The sequence below is a fragment of the Chiloscyllium plagiosum genome, chromosome 5 (genome assembly GCF_004010195.1).
Source record: "Chiloscyllium plagiosum isolate BGI_BamShark_2017 chromosome 5, ASM401019v2, whole genome shotgun sequence".
Taxonomy (NCBI): Eukaryota; Metazoa; Chordata; class Chondrichthyes; order Orectolobiformes; family Hemiscylliidae; genus Chiloscyllium; species Chiloscyllium plagiosum.
The window spans coordinates 51,287,103-51,310,403 of record NC_057714.1 but is presented as its reverse complement, the minus strand read 5'-3'; the positions used below and the strand labels follow the sequence as shown (position 1 = coordinate 51,310,403).

The 23,301-nt window shown below is 40.1% G+C and overlaps 1 protein-coding gene across 1 annotated transcript in view; it reads right to left on the bottom strand.

Annotated features, from left to right (window-relative positions):
- The window catches only part of LOC122549894 (ATP-binding cassette sub-family A member 13-like), a 278,487-nt gene that overhangs the window by 146,111 nt on the left and 109,075 nt on the right, over nucleotides 1-23,301 (bottom strand). The window contains exons 17-20 of the mRNA XM_043690092.1: nucleotides 13,093-19,155; nucleotides 10,921-11,018; nucleotides 4,342-4,460; nucleotides 287-462 (exon numbers count right to left, since the gene is read on the bottom strand). Of these exons, the coding sequence (XP_043546027.1) occupies nucleotides 287-462; nucleotides 4,342-4,460; nucleotides 10,921-11,018; nucleotides 13,093-19,155 (6,456 nt within the window). The remainder of the gene's footprint in view (nucleotides 1-286; nucleotides 463-4,341; nucleotides 4,461-10,920; nucleotides 11,019-13,092; nucleotides 19,156-23,301) is intronic.

Genomic DNA, 23,301 nt, shown 5'->3' with positions numbered 1-23,301 from the left:
TTGGGGATTGTCTGGCATTCATGTCATGCAAATAGTAATTGACATTTATCAGCTCAATCCTGGATATTACTTCCTGCAGTTGGATATGTACCGCTTCAGTATCTGAGGAGTTACTGAATATGGTTTAATCACCAGCCAATATCCCAACCTCTAACCTTATGACAGAGACAAGGACATTGATGAAACAGTATAGATAGTTGGGGCAAGGAATAATAATAATGATCCATTTTGCAGATTGAACAAAACTGAAACTATTCAAGAGACAACAATTGGATCTGAAAGTTACCTGTCATATAGTTGCTCTGTCATCAATGAAGTCAATTCACAACTGCATTGATAGTTCCTCACTGCATGTTCAACTACTTGCGATGCCTGCTTATTTGCAATTTGTAATTGTATGCTATTATTAAGTACGGTCTCACAGTTTCCATGGACTGGTTTCAAAAATGTTTCTTCGAAGATCTAGACAGAAAACATCAGTAATTATTCAAAAAAAAGTGCTAGTTGTTTCACAGAAAACAATCTTGACACTGTCTCAAGCTCTGCTATAGTAACAAGTGAACCTTGAAATAAGACAGTTAATAACATAGATGTTAGGCACACACTAGAAAGAAACTAGCCGACTTTCATGTTTTAAAATATTTCACCACAGGATGTCCCAAAGTACTTTATAGTCCTAGTCCTTAACATATTTTATAGTACCTTTGAAGTGTGGTTATTATTGTAGAAAATGAAGCAGCTAATTTTCAGCATGGTATTGGCCAGATAATCTGTTTTATTGTGATGTAGATTGAAGGATAAGTATCATCAAGTGTGCCAGGATAATTCCTCTCCTCTTCTTTGAAATAGTGTCATGAGATCCTTCACATTTACCTGAGAGGACAGCCTCGGCCCTAGTTAATATTTCATCTGAATGATGGCACCTCCTATACTGCAGCACTTCCTCAGCATTACTCTGGTAGGTTAATTTGATTTTTGTCATCAATTCTAAGGAAACCCAACCTCTAAACTTCCTGCTTCAAAGTGCAAGCGCTGCCAACTGAACCAAAGTTTTATACATGTGACAGAAAGGGATAAAGCTAATCTTTGATTCATTTAGATACTTATTGGGAGTAGCTATAAGGAATGAGCAATAATATTTTTCTTTAAATTAGGGATTATATAGAGTCTAGACATTCAACTTTCAGGTATCCAATTTAAAGAAACTGATACAAATCCAGGGTCCATGCTTAGGGAGTCTGGAAGAAGAGGACAACTGTGATAAGTACCACGGATCTTAACTGGTCAGCCACGGATCTTAAGAGAAGTAGGGCATTCAGAGACCAAGATCTCTCCATTGCTGGAGCTGTGGCTGCTACTGTTGATGCACTAGACTCTTCACCAGACATGATCAAGGGATAGCAGAAAGTGAGGAATGCAGATGCTGGAAAATCAGCGTCAAAAAGGGTGGAACTGGAAATGGGCAGCAGGTCAGGTAGCATCCAAGGAGCAGGAGAGTCCACAATCTTATCTCTAAGACCATCTTTCAATGTCAATTCCTCTGCTCCTCAGATGCTGCCTGATCTGCTTTGCTTTTCCAGCACCACCCTTTTTGACTCATCATCAAGGGATCCCGAGACTGAGATGAGTGTGAGTAGGATGGGAGGATTCAGAAAGAAGATATCACGGAGCAGAGATGAGAGCTGAAGGTCAGAGGCAAGGACATGCTGTATGGCCATCGTTAGCCATTCCCCTTCCCAATGCCATGTTCCTCAGTTGGGTATCAATGACCTTTAAACGCAGGACTACACCTAGGAAGCTAGGTTTGCTTAACAACCTTCAGCAGGCACTCCAACTTAATCCCATTCAGTCCACCACCAAATTTTAGTGGGTAGAGAGATAATTAGAATTAAAAGTAGGTTTCACTGTCAAGTGTACACAAATGCAGAAGTACAGGGATACAGTGAAAAGTATACAAAGACACAATTTTCTGACACCATAGAGTCTATCAGCTCAATAAGCAGCCTAATTGAAATCCATTCATGAGCTGGTGTGATTCTTCCATGGGCTCCTTCTAGCCTCCAAATTAATGTTGGGAAGTTTGCTGACCCAAGCAGAGTGAGGCAAAGCCTCTTCTACCATTAAGTAGGTCCAGCCATTCCGCTTCCTGTTTCAACAGACTGCATTAAATCTAGACCATTCCTTCTTAAAAATTCTTGTAATGTCTTTTTAGAAGACAAAGTTTATTTTATTTTACATAGTGGATTGTTTTCCAAGGCATGAGTTCAGTTCAATTGGTAAATAACAGGTCATATACCACACTAACACAGATTCAGAATCCAAGGGCAGGATTTTATGGAACCTAGTGCAGCAAGAAGGCTTGCAAATGAGCTAATTAATGGGGGCTCAGGAATTGAATGGGGTGGGCTTGGGGAGCTGCATGGGTGTCTTGTGTTCATGGAAGGCCACCCTCCAGAACCTTTCAGGTTTGTAAGCAGCCCCTTAGGAGGGTGTCCTTCATTATCAGGCACTCCCAGCAGCCACAGATTAAAGTAAAAACAAGATACACCAGAGGTACTGGTTACACAGCTATGGCAAGCCAGCTACTATACTCTATACAATTACAATTCTTTAAACAACCCCTTCAATTGGAAAAATTGCATGGGGCTACCATTTGCAGCTACAATTTACCCAAGTTACTCAATATTCATAGTGAACAAAGAAAATTCTTATTCTGAAACAAAACTGTGAGTTCATCCTACCCGGTCTCACTTTGGTCAGTCTCTGTACATGTATATATACTCTTCAAATCATGCTGGTCTTCTAAAGGTATGAATACATGTTGTCGTTGGCTACTCATCAGGGATCTGGCTTTTACTGAGGCTGCTCCATCTCTGGAAGAATCATTCTTACACTCTGTTGCTTCAGTTAAAGTAAATGATTTTGCTTAATGTTTACTTCTCGTTACATTGGGATCTAAGAATATTTTGTCCTTTTGGGAGGTAAGCCATTCCATCACATAGCCTCAATCTTGCCCTCAAAGGGTTTGATTTTTGGGTTAATGTCATCAGTCACTGCACACATGTGTGAAGTTTGTGATGTTGCACAAAGCATCAATGTTTATCTGGTTCTTCACAACTTGCCCGTAATGATCTTTTTCCACAATTATCCTTCTAACAGTCAAAAACCATATTGTAGATCTTTGTGTTATGCAAAATTATTTGTCAAAATAATTGGAAAACTTTTCTCCAGCTACCAATGTTGTAGGCTTTCTCTTTAAATAAAGACACACATGCAAAGAGATTCAGTCTCTTGCCCATGCTGGACAAGTTTTCTTTTGTGTATTTTGTATGTTGTTCTTCTTTAGCATGGAAAATCTCTCAGGAAAATGAAAATTCTCATTTGTTCTCCCATTAATCTGTTCCAGCTAATGACTGACAACCTCTAGAGCTTTTGCACATCTCAATAGCTTTCTTGAGAGAAGGTTTCTCTTTTTTCAGCAGATGTGGTCTCATAGCAGGACCTCTTATGCCTAAAACAACCTTATCTCTAAGACCATCTTTCATTTGTCCAAACTCTTAGGATTCAGCTAGATGTATTAACACCATAACATACTTATTAATAGTCTCCCTCTACTTCTGAGCGCTGACATGGAACATTTATCATTCAAAGTGACATTAATTTGGGGTTAAAGAATGTCTTCAAAATCTATAAAATTTCTCCTATTTGGTTTCTCTGCTTATCAGTGAGATCTAATGTGCAAAATAGATTGTAGCATTCTTTCCTGCACTTATAACAGGGATACAACTCTGATTTATTCAAGCTTTTTATATAATTCCTCCGTTATTTCAAAGATTTGTCACTAAGACTGAAACAAAGTCCAATGCTAGCTCATGTCTCTTTTCATTTCTATAGCAGCAAAGAATGGAACTTTTGCAGTCATTCAGACCCTTTCAGCATTTCTAAATTGCAGATTATGGTCTTTGTGCTCATTTTAAACAATAGCTAGCTCTCCTAACTGTCTGAAAGTCACATAATTGCAGCTTTAACCTGCTGCCATCATGTTTCAAGTGGGTCCAACAAACTGAACTGAAAATTGCAGGCAAATCTCTAAAGTAGCAGGCAAAAAAATTACTCAAAGTTGGTTCTGATGGCAATTTGTGTTAAAACTGTCATTTCTCCCAATCAATTATGTCAAATGTGCAAACCTTTGTATTAGATGGAAGTTTACAAGTAAAATATATTATTACTTACAGCCAGGAACAAATTCTTACCTAGAAAATTCAGTTAGACCTATAAATGAGTCAACTGCATAAACAAATATATCCGGCAAAATGTTAAAACTACAGACAAGTGACTAACCTGTTGGACATCTGTTGTCAAATTAAACAGTTCAGTCAGAGCATGAATTATGTGTCCTGAAATATTCTGACGACAGTTCTTCTGTACACACATGATATCATTAACAAAGTACACTTTTTCTATAAAACAAAGTAAAGTTTATTTTGGTAAAGCAACAGTTCTATTTAAGTTTTCTTTGTATGTATTCCTTATTACTGAGTCGTTGCGCAAGTACTCATATGGGACAACGAATAGAAAAACAGAACCAACAGTAAAGTTCTAAGTAATTATTTCTCGATATAGAGATTTTCCTGATCAACATCAGAAGCTGAATGTATGCCTCCCTTACTGGCATATTTGGAGGCAATAGACTGGTAAAATAAAATTAAAGGCTTTCCCATCTGAATGCCTTCTCCAGATCTGTCTGCCATATTAAAATGGGTGAGGAATGTATCAGACAATTCACCTACCATTAGGGCTTTTTTTTGCTCTTTAGTAGCCAATTGGAGTCATTGATCTTAAAGATCTACAGAAAAAGGCATTTGGTCCACTGTTTTGACTGTTGCAGCCTCAATCACCTAACTACTCTAATCCCTAGGCAATGGCCTAGTGGTATTATCACTAGCCTATTAGTCCAGAAACTTAGCTAATGTTCTGGGGACCTGGTTTAAATGCAGATGGCAGAATATAAAGTCAATAAAGAATCTGGAATTAAGAGTCGAATGATAACCATGAAGCCATTGTCGATTGTCAGAAAAACCCATCTGGTTCACTTATGTCCTTTAAAGAAGGAAATCTGCCATCCTTACCTGGTCTGGCCTACATGTGACTCCATTCGCAATGTGGTTGACTCTTAACTGCCCTCTAGACAATAAATGCTAGCCCAGCCAGAGACACCTACATCCCATGAACAAATAAAACACATCCATTTGCCGAGAGGTGCGAGGGAGGAGCAAAGGACTACTGGGAAGGTGAATCTAACAGTTTAAAACACTTACTTCAGGCGTCGGGGCATCCCATCCACCTCCTCTAACCTTACTAAGAGTCTGTAAACGAGATAAGTTTTCAGGTTTCTCTTTTTTTTCTTCTCTTCCTTTGTTTAGTTCTGTGCGGGCTTTCAGAGTAGTGGGATATGGATGTTAGGGCAGTCGATGTTCCTCCTGCAGAATGTGGTAGGTGAGAGACACTTCATATGTCTCTGTCGACTACATCTGCAGGATGTGCACCCAACTCCAGCTCCTCGAAAACCGAGTTAGGGAACCCGGATCATCGGGGAGGCTGAGGGGGAAATTGAGAGGATGTACAGGGAGGTGGTCACTCCCCAGACACAGGATAAGGACAGCTGGGTTACTGTCAGGGGGAGGAAAGGGAACCGACGGTCAGAGCAGGGATCCCCTATGGCCGTTCCCCTCAGCAATAAGTATACTGTTTTGGATACTGCTGGTGGGGACAGCCTACCAGGGAAAGCCATAGTTGTCAGGTCTCTGGCACTGAGCCTGGCACTATGGCTCAGAAGAGAAGGGGGGAAAATAGATAAGCGCGAGTGGTAGGGGACTCAATAGTTAGACAGATTGACAGGAGATTTTGTGGTCAGGAATGGGACTCCTGGAAGGTATGTTGCCTCCCTAATGCCAGGGTCTGGGATGGCGTTGATCAGGTTTACAAGATTCTGAAGGGGGAGGGTGAACAGCCAGAAATTGTGGTACATATTGGCACCAATGATATAGCCAGGAAAGGGATTGAAGATCTGAAAAGTGACTACGAGAGAGTTAGGTTGGAAGTTGAAGAGCAGGGCGAGTAGAGTAGTGATCTCAGGTTTGCAACCAGTGCCAAAGATAATGAGATGAGGAACAGTCAGCGAATGCAGCTTAACATGTGGCTGTGAGGCTGGTGCAGGAGGGAGGGCTTCAGATACCTAGATCATTGGGATACCTTCAGGGGAAGGTGGGACCTGCACATGAAGGACAGGTTGCACCTGAACTGGAGGGGCACAAATGTCCTGGGTGGGAGATTTGCTCGTGTGATTCAGGAGGGTTTAAACTAGTTTGGCAGGGGGGTGGGAATCAGAGCCACATGTCTGAGAGGGGGTCAGTTGCAGATGGGGCAGTGACAGAATGTATTGAATCTATCAGGAAGGTTTCTCACATGATGAAACAAAGGAATCGGTTAAAGTGTGTCTGCTTTAATGGAATGAGTGTCCAAAATAAGAGTGACAAACTTAGAGCATGGATCAGTACTTGGGGCCACGATGTTGTGGCCATAACGGAGACGTGGGTTTCACAGGGTCAGGAATGGTTGCTTGATGTTCCAGGGTTTAGAACATTTAAAAAGAACAGGGAGGGTGGAAAAAGAGGAGGGGGTGTAGCATTGTGAATCAGAGAGTGCATCACAGCTACAGAAACAAAGGTTGTTGAGGAAGGTTTGTCTACTGAGTCAGTATGGGTGGGAACAGCAAGGGAACAGCCACCACATTGTGGGTTTTCTACAGACCACCTAATAGCAGTAGAGAGATTGAAGATCTCATAGACGAGCAGATTCTGGAAAAATGCAGAAGTAGCAGGGTGTTTGTTATGGGTGATTTCAACGTTCCCAATGTCGACTGGAACCTCCTAAGTGCAGATGGTTTGGATGGAGCCATTTTTGTCAGGTGTGTTCAGGAGGGTTTCCTTACTCAGTATGTAGACAGACCGACGAAGGGAGAGGCCATTTTGGATTTGGTGCTCTGCAACAAGCCAGGACAGGTGTCAGATCTCATGGTGGGAGAGCACTTTGGTGAGTGAAAAGAGCAGTTACCAAGGGAAGATATTTAATGGGGGAAAAGGAAATTATGACGCTATCAGACAGGAGTTGGGAAGTACACACTGGAAGCAATTGTTCCACAGAAAGGGCATAGCAGCCATGTGGAGACTATTTAAGGAGCAGTGGCTGTGAGTGATGCACAAATTTGTTCCTCTGAGACAGGTAAGAAGGGGTAAGATTGAGGAACCTTGGATGACAAGAACAGAGGAACTTCTCGTCAAAAGGAAGAAAGCAGCTTACGTAAGGTGGAGGAAGCAAGGATCTAGCACAGCTTTAGAGAATTACAGACTTGCTAGAAAGGAGCTCAGAAACTGACGGAGGAGAGCCAGGAGGGGGCATGAAAAAGGCTTGGCAAGAAGGATTAGGGAGAACTCAAAGGCATTTTACTCATACATGAGGAATAAGAGAATGATCAGGGAAGGTAGGGCCGATCAGGGATAGCGGAGAGGGCTTGTGCGTGGAGTCTGAGCAGACAGGGGAAGCCCGAAATGAGTTTTTTGCTTCGGTTTTCACCAAGGAAAGGGAACTTGTTATAAATGAAAACTTAGAGGAGCTGGGATACAGTCTTGACCAGATTAAGATTGATGAAGTTGATGTGCTAGAAATTTTGGAAAATATTAAGATTGATAATTCCCCAGGGCCAGACAAGATTTATGCAAGGCTGCTCCGGGAAGTGAGAAAGGAGGTTGCTAGGCTGCTGGCGAGGATATTTGCCTCCTCACTCTCCACAGGAGTCGTATCGGAAGATTGGAAGGAAACGAATGTTGTTTCTTTTTTCAAGAAGGGTAATAGGGAAATCCAAGGCAAATACAGACCAGTCAGTCTTATGTCTGTGGTCAGCAAAGTTTTAGAAAGAATTCTGAGGGATAGGATTTATGACTATTTGCAAACCATACTGTGATTAAAGGCAGTCAGCATGACTTTGTGAGGGGCAGGTCATGTCCCACAAATCTTATTGAGCTCTTTGAGGAGGTGACAAGACAGGTCAATGACGGTCGAGCAGTGGATGTGGTGTATATGCACTTCAGCAAGGCATTTGATAGGGTTCCCCATGGTAGGCTCATTCATAAAGTCCTTCCTGAAGAAGGGCTTATGCCCGAAACGTCGATTCTCCTGTTCCCTGGATGCTGCCTGACCTGCTGCGCTTTTCCAGCAACACATTTCCAGCTCTGATCTCCAGCATCTGCAGACCTCACTTTCTCCTCATTCATAAAGTCAGGAAGTATGGGATATAGGGAGATTTGGCTATCTGGATTCAGTATTGGCTGACTGACAGAAAGCAGAGAGTGGTTGTAGATGGAAAGTATTCTGTCTGGAGGTCAGTGTTGAGTGGGGCCCCGCAGTGTTGAGTGGGGTCCTGTTCTTGGGCCTCTGCTCTTTGTAGTTTTTATAAATGACTTGGATGAGGAGGTTGAGGCGTGGGTTAGTAAATTTGCAGATGACACAAAAGTTGGAGGTGTCGTCGATAGTATAGAGGACTACTGCAGGCTGCACTGTGACATAGATTGGATGCAGAGCTGGGCTGATGGGGTTCAACCTGGATAAATGCGAAGTGATGCATTTTGGAAGGTTGAACTCGAATGCTGAATATAGGATTAAAGACAGGATTCTTGGCAGTGTGGGAGAACAGAGGGATCTGGGTGTGCAAGTACATAGATCCATCTAAGTTGCCACCCAAGTGGATAGGGTTGTTAAGAAAGCAAATGATGTTTTGTTAACAGGGTATCGAGTTTAAGAGCCACGAAGCTTTGCTGCAGCTCTACAAATCCCTGGTAAGACCACATTTGGAATATTGTGTCCAGTTCTGTTTGCCCTACTATAGGAAAGATACAGAAGCTTTGGAGAGGGTGCAAAAAAGGTTTACCAGGATGCTGCCTGGAATGGAGCGCTTGCCTTATGAAGAAAGGTTGAATAAGCTCAGATTTTTCTCTCTGGAGAGAAGGAGGAAGAGAAGAGACCTGATCGAGGTGTGCAAAATAATGAGTGGAATAGATAGAGTCAATAGCCAGAGACTTTTCCCCAGGGCAGGATTGACAGGTACGAGGAGTCATGGGTTGAAAGTATTAGGAGGAAGGTATAAAGGAGACCTCAGAGGTAGGTTCTTTACACAGACGGTTGTGAATGCATAGAATGCGTTGCCAGCTGTGGTGGTGGAAGCAGTCATTGGGGACATTTAAGTGACTGCTGGACATGCACATGGATAGCAGTGAGTTGAAGGGTGCGTAGGTTAGGTTACTATATTTTACATTAGGATTAAACCACGGCACAACATCGTGGGCCAAAGGGCCTGTTCTGTGCTGTACTTTTCTATGTTCTCTATGTTCTATCCCATTAAAAGTGTCATTCTGCTTCTGCTGTTATTTTAGTTGTGGTAAGGGAAAGAGCAGGCAAGGCCGATAGTCCAGTGGTTTTCACTGTGTGGATTGCTGTCAAGCAGGGTGGGCATAAGCTCCTTCAGAAGCTCCCTTGTGCCCATTTGGCAAAGTCCTAAAATCAAATTCTCCCCTGCTGTAATGCCAGTCCTAGTCTCTATAACCCTCCCTGCATCACTCCCTGAGGTCTTCCAGCCAGGCCCATCCAAAATAACGGATTTACTTCTGTTCAGGCTCCAGGACTGTTCTTTCTGGGATACTGACAGTAGTACAAATCTTGGCCATAGCTTGAGATTGGCTTGCTGGGACTACAAAGCTGCCATCCAAACCAATCAACTGACAGTTCTCCAGGATGAGACAAACCCAGGTCAGAAGTCCCACTCTGCACAGTTCAGGCTGGTTCCTCCAAAGCAGCCAGAATCTGAGTCAACTAACTTTTCTGTCAGGGGGAGGCAGGGATGTTGAGTATGTCACCTCTTAAAATCAAGCCCCAAATTGTACCTTTGATGACATTATGTTTATACAAGACTGCTAATGGTTGCCATAAACAATTCAATGAAATACATGAGAATTGTTAGTTGGATGTAGTTGCATGATGCTGACTTTGTTTCTGTAGCTATATGTTTGTGGTTAATTCTTTGTCGTACATTCAATATAAATTTAATGTTTCTCTTGGGTTTCTTCACAATAAAAGTTAAAAACAGTACTATAAATTGCCGTGCTTTACTTCTGTGATGTTCAAGCTCATGTCTGCAATACTATTAAAAATTGAGTTTGATTCACCAATAAAGTATAAAATCAACACCAGTGTGAAAAGGCACATAAAGCTTAAAATCAGACTAAATAAACATTTAAATTAAAATTATAGAGCTATGCATTGCAACTTTCAATTAAAGCAGAAGTCTAGTACCTATCTACCAGTGTAAGCTGGTACTACCAGCCTACTGACTAGCTATCACCATCTGCTTTGCCTAACTGGCAGCAGTGAACCAGAATGCAAACTCTAACTACTTCCCAGAACTGGGAAAAAAATTATTGCTAGCTCACCAGGATATACCAGCTTTTATGGTTCTCAATTTCGGGTGGACTATTGCTTCTAATGGTTCTTTATTACTTTCTTTTTCTGGGATTAACTCGTTTGTAGGTTTTGCAGATAATCGATCTCTTTCACTTTAAGCAAAAGATGTGTACTTCTAAAATAATTTATGAACAGGATTCAAGCTTTTGGAGTTTGCAGGCAAGTTATTTAAATATGCAGACCCTTTGATTCATTTTTGTGACTGTACATGCATTGTAAGCTAAAAGGGCTGACTTTTGCACAGCCAACACAGGATCGTCTTGGTTGGTGTTAGTAAGAATTCAATTACGAATATTGATATGTTGATTTGGTAAAATATGAAATATGCTGAAAAATGCAAAGGTACTTTACCTGTAAAGAGATTCAGTAACTTTAACTGAAAGAGACTTGTGGCATATGATGACGTGGCGTACTTATTGAACCAATCAAATTGACACACTTCTCCCATTCTGAAAGAAGAGGGAGTAACACAGAAAGGATTTTAGATTTTTACTTTAGATTAGATTACTTTACAGTGTGGAAACAGGCCCTTCGGTCCAACAAGTCCACACCGACCCGCCGAAGCGCACCCACCCAGACCCATTCCCCTACATTTACCCCTGCACCTAACACTACAGGCAATTTAGCGTGGCCAATTCACCTAATCTGCACATTTTTGGAGTGTGGGAGGAAACCGGAGCACCCGGAGGAAACCCACGCAGACACGGGGAGAATGTGCAAACTCCACACAGTCAGTCGCCTGAGGCGGGAATTGAACCCGGGTCTCTGGCGCTGTGAGGCAGCAGTGCTAACCACTGTGCCACCGTGCCGCCCACCAATAGTGTCAATAGTAAATTTTACCAGACTACATGGTGCACTGAGATGGGAATTGAGAAATCAAATTATCAACACTTCAACATAAAATAGTCACTTGCAAAGTCAATAAGCAGAACGCCCAATTGGTCGAGCTTGAAATGCTTGTAAACAAGGATTAACAAAAAGTCACTCTCCAACATAAATTTGTCTTGCTCAATCATTACACAGGTCATTTTAAATTGACATTTATATATATTCTGAACAAAAACACAAATAATAATTAATATATTGCCATTGCTTTGTATCTGTGCAGGTGAAACTCCAATAAAAGAAAGTGATGGCTAACTTTCATTGATTGCTTCAAAATAATTTGTAACATTGATATGAGTAAACACCATTGGAATTCTTCTAGTGGGTAGAATAATGATAGTACAGTAGACTGAAACAAAATGAGGACATTATTACCACTGCCTGGACACTACATTAAGTTTGGTTGTACACCTGCTGGACATTTGTAGGCTGGGAGTCATTGTGATTGTCATAGATCTCTCTGAATTTATATGCAGCACCACAAAGTCATATGTGCCCAGACGGCAGCACCCTGCGCATGAGAAAACTAAAGTTGTAAAGCTGATGCTGCACATTGAATTGCCTACATTTCTTTGGAAAGGGAAGTGTAACATTTCCCTGTCTTTTGGAACATGAAGTGGAGGCAGCCTCTCTTCTACAACAATGGTCAGGAAAATGTGAGATTTTGGAGCTGTTAGCTTTCCGTGGCTGTTAGGAGCCAGATGCAAATTCACGGTGATGGCCGTTTTTACAACATTGGTAATGACAGCTTCTCTCTGCTCTGAGGCTTTAGATCTGCCTGTAAGAGGTGCTAGATTCAAATATGGATTTCAGTGTAGATTTTGTTTTACTCTAACAGCATCCAGGAATGGCACCAAGTGGAGTGAGCATTAGTACGTTCAGAATAATATGTTAAGAGGGGTGTTAGGTGAATCATTCAAGTCGGCAATATTAGAGATGCATCAGCGTTACATACTGACTAATGGGATGATCTGCTAATCTGCATACTGCTGGCATACATTCACAGCACTGCAATCCAAAGAGATATTTAGTGCATCTTGATTAAAAGGTCATTTTGAATCTAAAATGGCTTCTAGGAACACCAAATATTTGGATGTTTTGCAGCCAAATTTCATGGACTCGGTCAAACAATCAATGAAGAGGTCTGTTTTGCCGTTAGTAACAACACAATCTACAACCCTCCAGGTGGACTTTATCATAATGGAAGATTGCTCAGACAGCTGACATTGTAGTGAAACAGATATGACAGACATGAAATTTTATTGAACTAGGTTCATGTAAAGGTTTCTGAAAATGGTCAGTGAATGTAACAGAGCATTGAGGAATTATTGGTTAATAAAATTAAAAAGACAACATTTGCCTTTTATAATTAGATGACTAATCACTATCACTTGGGTCTGAGTCAACAACTGAAGTGAAATTATTAAAAATATGACTATAAAAATGCATTTACATAAAACTTAAAAGAAACATATCGTTCGACTCCCAAATGATATGTTACAGAGTGCTAATTTTCAGTTAGTGAAACACAGAAGCTTTACTATCCCCCTCCAATTTGAATGAATCAATGAAAATCATACCGAAAAGACTAAATAAGAACTTCAATTGTATCTCACCAACAGACATAACTTCTTTTACCTTGTATAATTGCCTGTTTCTTTGAACTCGAGAAGCAGTTTCGTAAATTTAGGAATATCGGCTGCTATCTTCCAAGCAGGACTTGATACTGGCTTTGCATCAAACAACTCTTCAAGCCTGTCCATCAAGTTCAGTGTCATATTTATGATTTCAGTTGAGTTAAGATTTCCATTAGGGTCAAATCCTTGGAACTCCAAGAACACATTATTGATAACATGCACAAAATTTATAGTTGCCTGATTGTTTTCTGGTAGTAGCTCATTCAAGATCTGGATAATCTTGTTTACCAATGTTTGTCTGAATTCAGGTGTATGATCCCAATGTGAGTAAACTTCAAAAATCAAATCATTTATAAGTTGAAATGCCTTTGAGCTTTGGTTGAAGTGTTCATTAAAGATTATGTCTGTGATGTGGGGGAGCAACTTTTGATAAACCTCCAGAACAGATGCTGCTGAGTCCATTTGTTCCATTAGCAGCTGTGAAATATTGCTCATGAGACTGGCAGATTTTACCATTTGGTTGAGTGTTGTGTTAACTATTTCTGGGAGGTTATGGTTTTTAACCAAATAACTGATGACATTCAGTATTTTGTAATTGTTTTCATCTGTAAAGTTGGATATATACGGCATTATTTCCAGAACTGTCTCCAAATCATTCGATATTTTGTAAATTTGCAATGCATTAAGCTCAATGAAACCATTTGCTGTTATGTTTCTCATCAAACTGATCACATTCTTTACAGCTGGCAGTAGCTCTTCAATTTTAGGATTCTTTGTTATGTCATTTAATATTTTGTCAATATCTGTTGACAAAACATTAATGGCATTATGATTGAGGACACCCAATAAATCATCTAACACTGAATACAGTGATTCATTTTGATAACCTGTCATTGAAAGTAATGACCGCAGAGCAGGGATAAGTGTGGAGATATGTTTTTTTGAATCTGAAAGTGACAATGCGTTTTTGGTTGCATTCCTTAAGTAATTAGCAAGAAGTTTCAGAGACCTGTGTGCAGTTTCTGAATTGTTGCCACTCAGCAAAAGTATTGTGTCACTTACATCAGAGAGAAAATTAATGGCTTGTTCAGCAGAAATAGTGCTTGTTAAAGTCATATTCTGAATCAGGTGAATCAGCCTCTCAGAATTTTCTCTTATTGGGACAATGGGACAACTTAAGTTGTCCTCTTTGATGGAAACTTTGACATATGAAATGTTATTCCAAATATCTTGCAGTTTTATTAGCACTGGAGACTTGAAGCCACACATCTGGGCAATCTGGAGCAAAAATGCATTCAACTCTTCGTAGTGTTGAAGAACACAACCCGTTTGCTGAATGATTTTCTTGAAAACAGTACTTCCTGAGCATTCCACTTTTGTCGTCCCTTGGACAACTTCTGCAAAGAGCTGTTTAATATCAACTGCCAGATTAAAAGCAGTACTAAGACTTTGATTTGCCTTGAAGTCACAAGCTTTTAAAAAGAGACCGTCATCAACGTCGGCTGCTTCTTCTGATAGCAACTTGCAAATAGCTACGGGCAAACACTGTGATAACTGTGAGGAATTAGCAATGTTAGAAATCACCTGTATCAGTCTGATAACCTTCTCATTAAGTTCAGTGTAATTTCCAGTCTGACTTCCTTGACTGAACTCTAATCCCGTTGTCTGATGAGCTAATCCAAACAAGTAAAGTGCATTCAATGCTTGACTCACATTCATGGTAGAAAGACTCTTTACTAAGGTAATACCATCTCGAATTAGAGTTTGTGGAAAATGTTCATTTCCAGCCTCTGATAAAATTACCCTGATGATTTGCAGAATCTCAGTCATATTTTGAAATTTTGGCACATGTTTTAAAATGCTCGTCACTTTTGTCAAAATATTTAACATGACATGTGAATCCCCAGTACTATTCAGTTCTTTAAAGAACCTTGCAAGGTCACTGTTCATTTGCTCCAAATGGGCATTTATGGAATCTACATCTCTGGTTGTTGTCAAGGTGGTTGTGAGATTGTAAATTACATAGGTTACATTTTCTGTCAAGCTGATCTGATCTTGATGAAAATTTGTGAAATGCTGAACAAAATTACCAAGTAGTACTGAAAACATCCTGTGTATAAGTTTATCATTGAAAAGAGAAGTCCAAGGGACAGCAAACAACTTAGTTGGTTCAATGTATTTGATTCTCATTAGGCTGTTACGCAGTAATTGAATGAACATTTCAGCACCTTCACTGGCAGGCATAGATGGTAATGATACCTTATTCAAAAATATCACATATTCTCTTACAAGTTGTGCAGTTTGAATTATTGCATCAAGCTGAAGTGGAAACTCCAAGGTGGCATTACTATGTCTTGAGTTATAAGTTAATGTGACATTTTCAACAAAAGTTATGAGTTCATTAAGGCTGTACACAGCTTGTTTGTTACTTGAGCCATGCTGCACTGTGGCATTAAGCAAGATCTGAAGATCTCTTTTCAGCAATTGCAGTTCATTATGAATTGCAGTTATTGAGTTTAAATGTTGCAAAACAAAGAATGTAACGTTGAGTACAGAGTCAGTTTCGAAATCTTGGGTGTGGCTTTTGTTTAGAAATGGAAGGAAGAATCTTAATACTTCACCAACACCTTTGAGCTCTTCTGTTGTTTCCTGAGGTATCTCAATCAGCTCAAGCACCTTAGAAAATGAATCGAAGTACATCAGCAACCGTTGAAAGTATCCACCTGGATGTGTCTCCAGTTTGTAATGCTCAGTTACATTATCAATCATGTTGAGCACTTTCACGACAGAAGTATAATTGGGACTCTTCAAGATTGTTGCTAAATTTGAACTTTCGTTCTTCAGTAAAATGAGGGCCTGTGCAGCTGCTGTTGTGTCATTGCGAACTTTTATTGTTTCTGAAATAACATGAAGAAGACGAGAGGCCGATTGTGCAAACGGTAAAAATTGTTCAATGCCACTGGTTCCACCCTTGTTCTCAATCTGCTGTAATGTCTTCAGAAAACCACTAGAAATGTTCATAACATCTACAGCACATTCAATCTCTGACAGCGGAAATCCCTCCAAACCATTTATAAATGTATTTACATGTTCTTCTACAATTGAGTTGTTGTTGAATGTTTTGTTGTTGATATATTCAATTAGCAGATAAAATGATTCACTGGATTCAATTATTAGATGAGGTTTACATTTTGATTTATCCATTTCATCTAATTTCTCTGCAAAATGTGCTATTTGAGAAAACAGTCGACTCAATCTGATGTTCTGAATGTTCAAGTCCTGTTCTGAACATTTATTTAAACTTAGGCAACCAAAAACTGCAGTTTTACTGAGTAAAGCACTCATGGCCTCGGTCACAGACAAATTGTATGCAGTTCTCATATTAAAATGATGAATTATATCCAAAGTGCCAAATAACACATTCGAAATTTTCTCTGGCCTCAAATTTATAAAAGCACTTTGATTCATCTGAAGAAGTAATTTGTGAAGCAGTACTGAAAATTTCTGAATGTTCTGATCTGAAGTTAGAACAGCAGTTAGTGCTTGTATTTGCCGAGATAGGAGTTTGGCAGAATCTACAGAATACCACTGGCTTAAGTTAACATTTCCACTGACCAGATTACTGAAATGGCCAAACAGCTCTTCTGCTGTTGCATTGTCATTGGCCATGTTTTCCAAGTGTTTCATTAACTGTTCTGTTAGGTTATATGACATGTTTTCATCATTAACAATATTGTAAGCTAAGTCAATGGACATCTTCAGAGTTTGAATGCTTGTGCTTTTGTAAGAACTGGAATCAGGACAAATCATTTCCAACAATTCAATAACTTCATAGTAATAAGCAACAGATGCATTTGTGCCATGGAACTGTTCTGTCAGATTTCGAATCTTGAAAATTGTTTCCTCAGTTTTTCTCATAACTTTGTCTATTTCAGATATGTTCAATCCAAAGATCGGAATTTTGGTTACATGCGTCAGAAATGAGAGCGATGGATCGGAAAGATTGGTATGTGTCAGTACAAGTAGCCACTGCAGCAATTTTCCCCATTCCTTTTCCCCTGTATTTGGATTTTCTGAATGGATTAGTTGTTTAATTAACACCACTAAGGCTTTGTGTGGAAACTGGCCTCCATTTGTCTCAGCTGTTGCCACTAAATTCAAGAATTCTTTCATATATTGCACAGAGTGGTTGAGATAGTCCATGTTGAAACTGTTATTGTAGAATAAAAGAATTTCCTTGACGACCACTTTAATACTTTCTAGATCAGCATTGGGTTTTAAATATGCAAGTGTTTGTAGGATTGAATACATTTTGTCATGTTGAGGGTCATACAATGACCACATAGGGCGAAGGGCATCTATGATTTTGGAGAAATCATTCAAATTATCAAGATTAGAATCCTGAAATAAACTAAGGACATTGTCCACAATTGTGGCAAGCTGTTGAAGCGTTTTGTTGTCGATTGGAATAAGAAATGTATTCACTATATGATGTAAGATGATAATGCGATCAGTGCTTAATTGGTACAAATTCTGAAGATTAAAGCCATTTCTTGCAGTAATGTTCTGCAGGAAGACTTTCAATGCAGCTGTCCTGTTATCCATGATCAAATGTCTGGTACATACTGACGTTTTATTCAGTTCTTGCGACACTTCTTTCAAGCCATCATAAAAGAAGTTTACTACTTGAATATCCAAATCCAGCTGTACTGCTATCTCGTTTATAATTTCAGTCCATGACAGAAACAAATCTGCTATGCATGACAGTGAGGATGTTATTTCTTGATTTCTATCCATTAGGTTGTTTATAATTTGTTCCACCAAGGTTCTGTATGGATTCTGACTGGATTGTGAATTAGAAACAGCCTCTACTGAACGGATTTTTCTTCCAGTATTATGTGTGGAACAATACTTACTCAACCAAATATCAGAAATAGGGATGGATGAAGACTGCAATGCTTGTAACAACAAACAGCTAACATTGTTTGTATTATCATTGAAAGTTTCTGCGAGTCTTACAATTGTCTCATTTATCTGTTGCAGTTCTGATCCTGTAACATTTCCCCCTGCTTGTATTTGTGATTGTACGTAGAGATAGAGATTCAATAAATTTTCAGCTAAGTCATCCTTTGACATGTTGTGGAAGACAGACACAAGTTTTGAAATTGCACTAAAGGCCTCACTAATGTCATTGGAGCTATATCGTTCAAAAAAACTGGAAATGTCTTCAGAAATATTATTGACAGCAGTTACCAATGATGAGACCTCAGTCACATTTGATAATTGTGAGATTGCATGAAGTATATTAAAAGCTGTCTCCAAAAGCTTTGTTTTATTTTCTGTATTAATCATTTGCAACAGCTTGAACAATGGCAGCTGAGATAAAGATTGAGCAAAAGGATCAATTAATGAAGCATTTTTTAAGCCATTGATGGCATCCAGCACTGATGAAAGTTGTTCTTGAGACAGTAAACCAAGATTATTCAAATAATGCAGAAATATTTTAGTCATATCAAGATAATCTATGTTGCCTTTGGTTGAGCTTATCCATATTGTAGATGTCAAATTCCAGAAAGAATTTAGACTGTGTGTTAGATTTTTAGAAATTCGATGATTAAGAAGCCTTTGCAATCTGAACCATGTGGCATTAAACTTGTCAGTTGTACTTTTAAAGAGGTCAGTGATCAGTAGATTTGGTAATTCTTTTTCTAACACACTAAACAAAATGTTCAGTGCTTCCCTAAACTGTGGTGACTGTCCTTTTGACCACTCATTCGTGAAAAACTTTAGTGTGGAAAAAAATGAATTGACACTACTTATTTGAGTAATTTGAAGTAATGCAGGAAATATCAATGGTGTTTCATTTGTTGCGTTGACATACTTTTTCATCCATAAAGGTACATTTTCTAAAATGACCTTTGCTACAACCTGTATTCCTTGGGAAGTCCCAAACAAATTTGCATCACTAAAATTTCCAAAACTCTGGCTTATAATCTGTATATCACTGGCACTTAGCTTAATGATGTTATTCAAGTTCAAAAGCTTCAGTAGTGAACTCTGAAACCTAAAAGAGAAAAATACAATAAATAAAATCTGTACAAATGAGATTTACTATAGCTATTAATAAAAAGAATAATTATTTAAAGTGAATTGAACAGCTTCTTTTGAAATTATCAGGAGGCCATTGAGTTCATGCTTTTGGTCTCCAAACCAAAGGACCAATTTAATCATTAAACCCTTTGATATCTAAATTTATCATTATAAAAGGATATTGCCAGTTCTATTTGAGTCATTGGGTTCTGCTCTCACTGACAGAAAAAGAAGGAATATACATTCTTAAGCATTAGTATTAAAGATGATGGCAGTTAAAATTCCTTGCATCCTACTGCCCAGCAGCTGTTGCTGGAACAAAGTTCTAAGAACACAGCAGCCTGTGATGTTCTACCCAAAAAACTATTTTCCATTGCAGAATTATAAAACCATACACTAGAGACTTATGCCAAATTGTTTATTGTGTATGTGCCATCTCTTTGAAAAAGCTGTGCCTAGTTTGCTGGCAGTGCTGCAAGTACACTTTGAAATTTTTCAACCTGAATTTGCTATGACTATTTACTCAGGCATTGTCATAGAGTCATAGAGATGTATAGTGTGGAAACAGACCCTTCGGTCCAACTCGTCCATGCGGACCAGGTATCCTAAATTAATCTAGTCACATTTGCTAGCATTTGGCCCATATCCTTTTTAAACTCTTCCCATTCATATACCCATCCAGATGCCTATTAAATGTTGTAATGGTGTATTCTAGATCATAACAATTTGCTATGCTGTGAGGATGTAGAATATTTGATTAACACTTAATAGCTGAACACTTGATAGCTGTATGATGTGGGAGCTGGCTGATCCCATTGTGAACGGCAGTGACCACATCGGCAGCAAGTTGATGACCTGGAATCTGAGCTTCAAACACTGCAGCACATCCAGAAGGGAGAGAGTTACTTGGACGCTTTGTTTCAGGAGGCAGTCACATCTGGTAGATTAAGTAATTCAAGTTCAGTCAGTGATCAAAGACAACAGGGTGTGATTGCAAGTGAGGCAGGTAAGGGGATCCTGAGTTCAGGAGTAGAAGAGCCTCAGCTTTTGACCTTATCCAACAGGTATGAGATTCTTACTTCCTCTGTGGATAAGGAAAAAGGCTATGGGAGGATGAGCCAACTGACTATGGCATCATGGTGCAGAAGGTCATTCAAGGGGTGGTGGGGAACAAAAAGACAAGTAGTCGTTATAGGGGATTCCATAATTAGGGGGACAGATAGTATCCTTATTGAGCCGGACCGGGAGTCCTGCATGGTGTGTTGCCTGTCGGGTGCAGTACATCTCTGACTGGCTTGAAAGGCTATTGTAACGGGAGGGGGAGGATCCAGTTGTTGTTGTCCACATTGGGACTAACAACATAGGCAGGGATTGGGGATTATCAAGAATTAGGAAGGAAATTGAAGTACAGGTCCTCAAGGGTCATAATCTCTGGATTACTGCCCAAATCACATGCCAATTGGCTCAGGGACAAGAAAATTAGGGAAGTAAACATGTGGCTAAGGGACTGGTTCCATTAGGAAACTGGGAAAGAGGAGTTCCATTTCATGGGACATTGGCATCAGTTTTGGAACTGGGGGATCTGTACAGATGAGACGGTCTCCACCTGAACCGATCTGGAACCAGTGTTCGAGCAAAAAGGATAAATAGGGTGGTCACTAGGACTTTAAATTTGTGAGTCAAGGGAGGGAAAGGGATGGCAACAGGGAGTATGGTGATAAATGAAAAGGTAAGCAGCAGGCTAGCATGTATGCAGGAAGGTTTAAGTTCAAGCAGACTATGAAAGAAGCAAAAATGAAGGATAACGCGGGAGATATTAGAGACGTTGTGAAGCATAAAGGCACTTTACCAGTATGCTCATAGCATTTGTAACAAGGTTGATGACTTAACAGCACAAATCATCATGAACAAATATGATTTGGTAGCCATCGCGGAAACATGGTTGCAGAATGGTCAGGACTGCAAATTAAATATTCAGGGCTACCAGACTATTTGGAAGGACAGACAAGAATGCAAGGGAGGTGGTGTAGTTCTGAAATTCAAGGACGACATCAGGGTGGTGCTGAGAGATGATATAGGTTCTATGGAGCATGAGGTCAAATCCATTTGGGTGGAAATTAGGAATTCCAAGAAGAAAATGTCAGTGATAGGAATAGTCTATAGGCCAAAAGAAATTACATTGGGGTGGGCAATAAATAAGGAAATAAGTAATGCCTGCAAAAGTGGTACGGCTGTTCTCGTGGGGGATTTTAATCTGCATGTAGATTGGTCGAACCAGCTTAGTCAGGGTAGCCTTGAGGAGGAGTTCTTGAGTGTATCCGTGATGGTTTTCTTGAACAGTTTGTAATGGAACTGACAAGGGAGCAAGCGATCCTCAATCTAGTCTTATGTAATGAGACAGGAATAATTAATGACCTCATAGTCAGGGATCCTCCTGAAACGAGCGATCACAGTATGGTTGAATTTAAAATACAGCTGGATAGTGTGAAGATAAAATCCAACACCAGGGTCCTGTGCTTGAATAAGGGGGATGATGATAGAATGGGGGAGCACCTGGCTAAAGTAGACGGGAAACAGCGACTTTATGGTGTGACAGTTGATGAGCAGTGGAAGACCTTCAAAGAAATTTTTCAAAGTGCTCAGCAAAAGTATATTCCAGTGGGAAGGAAGGACTGGAAGAGGAGAGGTAATCCGCCATGGGTGTCTAAGGAAATAAGGCAGGCTACCAAAGTGAAAGAGAAGGCATACAAAGTGGCCAAAAACAGGAGGAATCTAGAAGATTGGGAAAACTTTAAAGGACAACAGAAAGCCACAAAAAGAGCTATAAAGAAAAGTAAGATAGAGTATGAGAAAAAACTAGCACAGAATATAAAGGCAGATAGCAAACATTTCTATAAATATATAACACAAAGAAGAGTGGCTAAAGTAAATGTTGGCCCTTTAGAGGGTAAGAAGGGGCAGTTAGTTATGGGATATGATGAAATGGCTGAACAGGTACTTTGCATCGGTCTTCACAGTAGATGATACTAATCATATGCCAGTAAGTGACAAATAGACAAAGGTAGGCGAGGACCTGGAAACAATTATTATTATGGAAGAGCTAGTGTTGGATAAACTAATGGAGCTAAGGATAGGTAAGTCTCCTGGCCCTGATGTAATGCATCCCAACGTACTAAACGAGATGGTGGGAAAAATAGCAGGTGGACTGGCAGCAATTTCCCAAACTTTGCTGGACTCTGGGGCAGTTCCAGCAGATTAGAAAATAGCAAATGTGACACCACCGCTTAAAAAGGGAAGTAGACAAAAGCTGGGGAATTACAGACCAGTGAGCTTAACCTTCGTAGTAGGGAAGATGCTAGCATCTATTATCAAGGAAGAAATGGAGGGCACCTCGAAAAAAGTTGTCCCATTGTACAGCCGCAGCCTAAGTTCATGAAGGGCAGGTCATGCTTCACAAATCTTTTGGAATTCTATGAAGACATTTCAAGCAAGGTGGACAACGGGGATCCGGTAGATGTGGTGTACCTAGATTTCCAAAAAGCCTTTGACAAGGCGCCGCAGATGAGGCTGCTGCATAAGATAAGAATGCACGGTGTGAGGGGTAGAGTATTAGCATGGATAGAGAATTGATTGACTGACAGGAAGCAAAGAGTGGGGATAAATGAGTAGATTAGATTCTCTACAGAGTGGAAACAGGCCCTTCGGCCCAACAAGTCCACAATGCCCCTCCAAAGAGAAACCTACCCAAACCCATTCCCCTACCCTATATTTACCCCTGACTAACACACCCAACAAAGTGGGCAATTTAGCATGGCCAATTCACCTGACCTGCACATCTTTGGATTGTGGGAGGAAACCAGAGCACCGAAGAAAACCCACGCACTCACGGGGAGATTGTGCAAACTCGACACCGGCGTGAATCAAACCCAGGACCCTGGTGCTGTGAGGCAGCAGTGCTAACCACTGAGCCACCATGCTGCCCTATTCACCTGGCTGACTTCATTATAATCAATATACTGATAACCATAGAATCAGGATCCCAGAATGGCACACTTGTGTATACTGGAAGTTACCTCTCCAAATATACAGGGTCCTGTTCTGATTTTACAGACAGAAAGAA